This window comes from Cebus imitator, unplaced genomic scaffold (assembly GCF_001604975.1).
Source record: "Cebus imitator isolate Cc_AM_T3 unplaced genomic scaffold, Cebus_imitator-1.0 Scaffold59, whole genome shotgun sequence".
In the NCBI taxonomy this organism is placed as follows: Eukaryota; Metazoa; Chordata; class Mammalia; order Primates; family Cebidae; genus Cebus; species Cebus imitator.
The window spans coordinates 1,218,970-1,226,884 of record NW_016107374.1 but is presented as its reverse complement, the minus strand read 5'-3'; the positions used below and the strand labels follow the sequence as shown (position 1 = coordinate 1,226,884).

Below are 7,915 nucleotides of genomic sequence, written 5' to 3'. Positions count from 1 at the left end.
AAAAAAAAAAAAAGCAGGTGTAAGCTGGATTTGAACCAAGGGCCATCATTTGCTGACCGCCGATTTAAGGGAGCTGGGAAGCCTGGTTCTAACCTAGGCCCTGGTGGGCCCCTGACTCCAGCCGTTAGTCCAGAATCGTTCAGTCTCTGGACCTCGGTTTTCTGTTTATAAAGTGCAAGCAGTGATGACAGTGATACCGGCCTCACCTCGTTTGCAGGCTGGTTACGGTGCTCAAGAGCAGTAATGGATGTTAATGCTTTTGAGAACTGTTCAGTGCTGCATGGTCGGCGCAAAGGCTGACTCGTTTGGCTGAGGGGGGTGGACTTGGCTGGTAGGGAGAGGGCTACAGCTAGCTGTCTTCCTTTCTGACATACGCTCAGGGGTCTTCCACCATTACTCTCTCTCTTCGTCCTCCCGCCCCTTGATGCTTTGTAAGTGTCTGAGCAAGGTGGTTCTCTAAGGTGATATTTAGACACTTAGGTCCTTTTCGACTCCATCGGGAAGTGAAATCTGTGTATTCTTCCTCCACATTTTTTTGTTTTTTGTTTTTTATTTATTGGTTTTTTTTTAAAGACGGGGTTTCACCATGATGGCCAGGCTGGTCTTGAACTCCTGACCTCAGGTGATCCACCCACCTCGGCCTCCTAAAGTGCTGGGATTACAGGCATGAGCCACCGCGCCCAGCCATCTTCCTCCAAATTTGAGCAGAAGAAGGGAATCCATGTGTAGCATGGGCCTCCTGGGTCAATCACTGGTTCACACTTGCTCACTGTATGTCATCAAAGGTGAATGCCCCATGGTCGCCATGTCAGAGGTGTGTCCATTCAAGGAAGGAGACTGCCATGCCGTGAGCTCAGGGAGCCATGGCACCTCCCGATTGGGCCTGCGTCGGGAGCATAGGCCCTGTGAAGCCCTGTCACCGGAGGGACCTAGAGTCTCGCTGGGAGCCAGAGTTGCTGGCACCAAGTGGATGGTCACCTGTCTCCTTGTCACTAGAGCCCTGTCTCCTATCACTGTCACAGGACCTATGTCTCCTGCCACTGTGCCCAGTGTGTGGAGGTGAATGCAGCAGAAGCCAGGCAGGCAGGTCCTGATTTGGTGCAGTAAACAGTAGAGGTGCCAGAGTTGTAGGGGCAGGAAGAAGAAGCTGGGCAGGCAGGTCACTGTCTCCTTGTCACGGGAGCCCTGTCTCCTGGCACTGTGCCCAGTGTGTGGAGTAGGTGAATGTAGCAGAAGCCGGGCAGGCAGGTCCTGATTTGGTTCAGTGAACAGTGGAGGTGCTGGAGTTGTAGGGGCAGGGAGCAGGGCCAGAGGTATTTGAGGCGGTATGCAGTGATGACATTGGGAGCCAGTTGGGAGGTGGCTGTGTGGTCCGGGGTGAGGGGGTTCAGCCCCTCCATTTGTGGTTTTACGGAGAGGTGGGAGGGGAGTTTCTCTGGAGATCCAGTTGTTGGGTTCTGGGACACCCCCAGGTTTAACCGCGTTGTCTCTGTCTCTTCCCGCTGTAGATATCAATGAGTGTTTAAGTATCAATGCCCCCTGCCCTATTGGGCATACCTGCATCAATACGGAGGGCTCCTACACGTGCCAGAAGAATGTGCCCAACTGTGGCCGTGGGTACCATCTCAACGAGGAGGGGACTCGCTGTGTTGGTGGGTATTAAAAAAGAAAACAAATCTGAAATCCACTTTCCCGTCTGTTTCCAGCACACACCCTCCTTCTCTAGAAGCGGAAAGTGGACCCCCAAAGCAAAGCCATTTCTGTCAGCCCATCCATCCCATTGCCAGCTCCCAAGCACGGGCCTTCATTGTCCTGCCTGGACTGGTGCAGTAGAGCACCAGCCCGTCTACGCCCCAGTCTTGTCTACTTCATCTGTCTAGCTCGTCCTGAGCCCAAAGCTTTCTCACCCCACCCTGTTTACAGCCCATCAGCTCCCCACTGGTGACAGGACAGATGCCTCTGCGTATATTCCAGTCCCCCAGTGCTGGCCCAACTCCACAAACCCTGTAATCCAGGCGATGTGTGTCTTGCCACCCTGCACACAAGCGCTGTTCTTTCCTCTCTGTGTGGGCGTTTGATCATACATCATTCCCTCTGCCCACCTGCTCCTACATTCTTCTGGATCCAGGGCACCCAGCCTGCCTGGCTCCTGCAGGGAAGGAGCCTTCCTCTTCAGTGTCTTCCTGTGTCTCCTGATGATATCTGCCCTCTGAGGCCGCGTGGGGGTTCGTAGGCTGTGGCAGAGGCTGTGTGGAACGTGGCTAGGACCGTGGGGCTTGGAGCACTGCCTGGGCACTTCCTACCTTAATGAGAGTTCTTGCTGACCCGCCAGGGAGGGCTGCCTCTGGGTCACCTGTCTCCCCAGCCCAGTGCCCCGCACACAGTAGGTGCTCTGTGAAGTCGTGTTGAAATGGAATGCACGTTTCCATTTGCTCCTTTCTGATCATCCTGGGGGGAAGAAACCCAAACTAAAGGTTTTCATTGTGGCTTTCTCTCTCCTTTGAAGACGTGGACGAGTGCGCACCCCCTGCCGAGCCCTGTGGGAAGGGGCATCGCTGTGTGAATTCTCCTGGCAGCTTCCGCTGCGAGTGCAAGACGGGTTACTATTTCGACGGCATCAGCAGGATGTGCGTGGGTGCGTGGGGGCCCCCGCAGGCTGTGGGAGAACCCAGCCACGTGGCACCAGGGACACATTCTGTGGCACCTAGCGTGATGTGGTCTGATCCTCATCTCCGAAAATCCCAAGTGCAGGCAAACCTTGAGAGAAGACCCTGAGTCAGGACCACCCCATTCTAGCCTCAGCTCTGCTGCTGCCCAACTGGGCGGCCACTGGCACGCCCCACCCCCAACGGGTGTGAGATGCTCCCCATCTGTAGAAAGGGGTTCTGCTCGACCCAGGACCTCCAAGTGTTGATGAGCCAGGTCTACAAATGTGGGCAGTATTGGTGATTTCCTGGAGATTCACTGCTGAGCTACAGAGCCACAGGGCCTCCAGATGTACCTTTAGCCCAGGGTGGCAAGGGCAAAAGTTTTGACCAGGAGTGGGGTCAGGTCCTGTCCAGTTAGTGCCTGCTGTCACCAAACCTAGGTGCTCAGAGGAGCCTGGCAGCTGCCACTTCACTCCTGCCAAGCGGGCACTTTGCTAGATCCTGGCAGACCCTCCTCGTGGGCCCTGGGGAGGACTGGCAGGAGGGAATAGATTCAAATGTGCTGCCACAGAAGGAGCACAAGGCTTGCCCAGCGGGCAGGCACACTGCAGCCGTCCTGGCTGTCCCACTGACATCCCGCGTGCTAGGGACAAGTCTGCGTTCCTTATCTGAGAAATGAGGCTGGAGGCCGGGTGCGGGGGCTCACGCCTGCAATCCCACCACTTTGGGAGGCCGAGGTGGGCGGATCACTTGAGGACAGGAGTTTGAGACCAGCCTGGCCAACATGGTGGAACACTGTCTTTACAAAAAATACAAAAATTAGCTGGGCGTGGTGGCATGTGCCTGTAATCCCAGCTGCTTGGGAGGCTGAGGCATGAGAATCACTTGAAGCTGGAGGCGGAGGTTGCAGTGAGCCAAGATCGAGCCACTACACCCCAGCCTGGGAGACCAAGTGAGACTCCATCTCAAAGAAAAAAAAAATGAGGCTGGAGGAGGTGGAGGACAGAGGACATGAGCTGGCCTCGCTAGGAGGGTGGAGTGTGCCACCACTGTGGCTGGACATTGCCCTGAGCCGCCCCACCCCTCTCTTTCAGATGTCAACGAGTGCCAGCGTTACCCCGGGCGCCTGTGTGGCCACAAGTGTGAGAACACGCTGGGCTCCTACCTCTGCAGCTGTTCCGTGGGCTTCCGGCTCTCTGCGGATGGCAGGTCGTGTGAAGGTGAGGCCGGGGCCCCATCCACTCACTTCCCCAAGGCCCCCTTCCTCCCGGGGAAGCCATCGTCCTCCTGCAGACCCGTTTGGAGCAGATCTGTGTTGATTTCCCCAGCACATTTAAATGTTAGCAGGAGAGCACCTGTAAAATACTGTTCATCAGAAGGCCTGCCCGACTGCCCGCCCGATCTCCCCTGCTGGCATCTACCCTCTGAGGCTGTGTGGGGGTTCATAAGCCGTGGCAGAGGCTGTGTGGGATGTGGCTAGGATTATGGGGCTTGGACTGTGACACCCACCAGTCGTGGGGCCTTGGTTATGCCTGACCTCTGCCTGCCTCCGTGTCCTCACCGGGGAGGGGGCTGGTGTGTGAAAGAGCAACAAAGCTGGATGCTTGTTCTGCACAAAGATGGTGTGTGGGTTTTAATCAGATGCCGCTTCTGGGAGACAGGCCTCGGGGTCCGTTGATCTCAAGTCACCCAAATGACTGGAGGGAGGCTTTGTAAATGGCGGAGCCAGGAGAGGAATACGGAGGTCCTTAGGGCATGGGTCAGTGTGATTAAGGCACCTGCCTCTAACTTGTTTTTTTGTTTTGAAACGGAGTCTCACTCTGTCGCCTAGGCTGGAGCGCAATGGCATGATCTCGGCTCACTGCAACCTCCATCTCCTGGGTTCAAGCAATTCTCCTACCTCAGCATCCCGAGTAGCTGGGATTACAGGTGCCCACCCTCACACCCAGCTAATTTTTGTATTTTTAGTAGAGACGGGGTTTCACCATGTTGGCCAGGCTGGTGTTGAACTCCTGACCTCAGGTAATCCACCCACCTCAACCACAGTTAGGTTTTCCCCTCCCAGAGACAGAGAAGCGCCCTGGCCTTCCTGATGATGACATTCCCCAGGCATGGCCCCAGTCCTTGAGAAAGACACTCCCGGGTTGCATATCTCAAAGGGACAGAGAAAGCATTTACATTTGCAAGTTTTTCTAAAGTACATGCTTCAAAGGGGAAAGGAGGTCAGCGCCTGTAGTCATGTTTGGGCTGGAACCAAGAGAAAATTCTTTTGGCAGCATTAGACTTTCTCAGTCAGGCATCCTGGGTACGTGGTCCCTGGCCAGTGGCAGCCACACTAATGTCGTCAGGTTAAGTCTCTTGGCATGTGGGGGTTGGACACAGTTGTTCCTGCCAAGAGTCTTGTGGTTCTCAGATAACACCAACCTCCTGGGCTGATGGAATGGTCACATGAACAGCGTGTCAGCCCAGAGCCTGGCACATACTAGGTGCTTGGCAGATGTCACCTCTTCTATACGGATTAGATTCTGAGCTGAGCAGACACTGAGAGCTTTGAGTGACCCTTGACAATCATCCACGTTGCCCGTGACACCGTGTTTGGTGGGTGCATTGCAGTGGCCCAGAGAACAGCTTCTGCAGCCTAACTCAAATATGGCAGGTCTTACAATCTGCCGTGAGAATTTTCCTTCCTGAGGAGATGGTCACAGGGGTTAGATACGCCAGGGCGAGCTGTAGTGTGCATAATTCTCAAATCAGAGGGTGGACGGTATGCGGGGGTCCTGGGATTAGTTCACCAGAATGCCTATGGATGAGGAACAAGATTCACGCATTGAGTCTCTGGGGCTTGTGTTCAAGCCCCACTTCTGCCATTTTCAGGGCCTTGAAGAAGTAACTCAGTCTCCCTGGGTCTTGGTGTCCTCATCTGTAAAATGGGCAGAGTAGGACCAACCCCATAGGGGGTTGTGAGGGTGAAACGAGATTGAGCAGGTGAAGACTTTATCACAGGGCTGGGCGCCAGGTGACGAGCTGGCGGTGTAGAGACAGCTGGCATTTTTTTTTTTTTTCCTGAGACAGTCAAGCTTTGTTGCCAGGCTAGAGTGCAGTGGCACCATCTTGACTCACTGCAACCTCTGCCTCCCAGTTCAAGTGATTCTCCTGCCTCAGGCTCCCGAGTAGCTGGGACTACAGGCATGCGCCACCACGCCAGGCTAATATTTGTATTTTTAGTAGAGACAGGGTTTCTCATATTGGTCAGGATGGTCTCGATCTCTTGACCTTGTGATCTGCCTGCCTCGGCCTCCCAAAGTGCTGGGATGACAGGTGGGAGCCACCGCGCCCGGCCGACTGCCGGTGTTGTTATTATTATTTGTAGAAGTAGGATTCCTGGTTGTGCTTCCTCTGGTCACTCGTAAATTACTGAAAAGTCGGTTTTCATACTCACATTCGTGGACAATATCGTGGACACAGCAGCAGGGCCTGGCCAGCCTTGCCATGTGACCTTACTAACTATTTGCTAAGCACCTGCCCTGGGTGTGTAGGAGAACTCGGTCCTGCACTGGGGAGTGTCTCCCCTGGGCAATGAGAGACCACGCTGGGCAGGTGTGTGGGGGCCACCGAGATGAGACACGGGGCGGAAGGCTATCGGGCGTTCGCCAACGCCACACGGTATAGATTGCAGGCTTTCCCAGCCACAGCCTTCGTTGCAGCCGCTCGGCTCTGCTGTGGCAGCACAGAAGTAGCCAGAGGACCATGGTAAAAAAATGAGCATGGCTGGGCGCGGTGGCTCACACCTGTAATCCCAGCACTTTGGGAGGCCAAGGCAGGTGGATCACTTGAGGTTAGGAGTTTGAAACCAGCCTGGCCAACATGGGAAAACTCTATCTCTACTAAAAATACAAAAATTAGCTGGGCATGGTGGCGCATGCCTGTTATCCCAGCTACTCGAGAGGCTGAGGCAGGAGAATTGCTTGAATTTATATCTACTTTAGTAGATAATAACCTCTTGGAGGTGGAGATTGCAGTGAGCAGAGATTGAGCCACTGCACTCCAGCCTGGGCGACAGAGAGAAACTCTGTCCCAAAATAAAAAAAAATAATGAGTGTGGGTGTGTTCTTTATTATTATTTTGAGACAGAGTTTCACTCTGTTGCCCAGGCTGGAGTGCAGTGGTGTGATCTTGGCTCACTGCAGCCTCCACCTCCTGTGTTCAAGTGATTCTCCTGCCTCATCCTCCCGAGAAGATGAGACTACAGGCGTGCGCCACTATGCCTGGCTAACTTTTGCACTTTTGGTAGAGACGGGGTTTCACCATGTTGGCCAGGCTGGTCTTGAACTCCTGACCTCAGGTGATCCACCCACCTCAGCCTCCCAAAGTGCTGGGATTACAGGCGTGAGCCACTGTGCCCAGCCTGGCTGTGTTCTAATAAAACTTTATTTATAAAAACAAGTGGCAGGCTGAATTTGGCCCAGGGACGGTAGTTTGCTGACCTCTGCTCTAGGTAAAGGGGGCAGATGAGCAGTAGTCCGGAGTTGCCAGTGAGTTCTGTGCACTGGAGTGGGAGGAGTACTGGCGTATGGGCTGGGTGGCTGAGGCCTTCCTTGTGTGCTGTCATCTGTGTGGGATGCCATCTTGGAGGTGAAGTGGGGAGCGCAGGATCAGACTCCCATTTGAGAACTGGAATGGACTCTGGTGGCCAGGTGGGGGCTGGAGGCTGGAGCTGCTGTCCTGGCAGGAGAGGGCGTGGTCAAAGCAAGCAGGGGCAGGGATGAAGGGTTCAGAGTCACCAGCTGTGATGCCCCTCCCTCAGCATGCCCCTGGACCTCTGCCCCTCCAAGTAAGCTAACCTGAGAGAGGTGGAGAGGGACTTCTGTTCCCTGACCCTGAGGGCTACAGTGGAGGCAGGGACGTGTGATGTCACCCTGAGTGGTGACCCCCGCTTTCTCTTTCAGACATCAATGAGTGCAGCAGCAGCCCCTGTAGCCAGGAGTGTGCCAACGTCTACGGCTCCTACCAGTGCTACTGCCGGCGAGGCTACCAGCTCAGCGACGTGGACGGAGTCACCTGCGAAGGTGCGGACGCCCCTGCTTGCTGAGGGGGAAGCACCCCCGGCCTCGCCGTGAAGCGGCACAGCTTCTGACTTTCAGATTCCACAGGGAAGAGCCTGCCGGCATTTCCTCACCTGGCAGACCTTCCATGTTCACCCTTGGAGGCTAGCAGGTGGTTTGTGCTTTCCCTCCAACTGAGATTTTTTTTTTTTTTTTTTTTTGAGA

General features: G+C 54.8%; 1 protein-coding gene across 4 annotated transcripts in view; it reads left to right on the top strand.

The window, feature by feature from the left end:
- Positions 1–7,915, top strand: part of FBLN1 (fibulin 1) — a 92,534-nt gene that overhangs the window by 36,032 nt on the left and 48,587 nt on the right. For 3 of the 4 annotated variants that reach the window (XM_017529469.2, XM_037738899.1, XM_017529470.2), the window contains exons 9-12: positions 1,509–1,652; positions 2,507–2,635; positions 3,743–3,868; positions 7,595–7,714. In XM_017529469.2, the coding sequence (XP_017384958.1) occupies positions 1,509–1,652; positions 2,507–2,635; positions 3,743–3,868; positions 7,595–7,714 (519 nt within the window). The remainder of the gene's footprint in view (positions 1–1,508; positions 1,653–2,506; positions 2,636–3,742; positions 3,869–7,594; positions 7,715–7,915) is intronic. The other variant, XM_017529471.2, reaches the window with a different exon arrangement.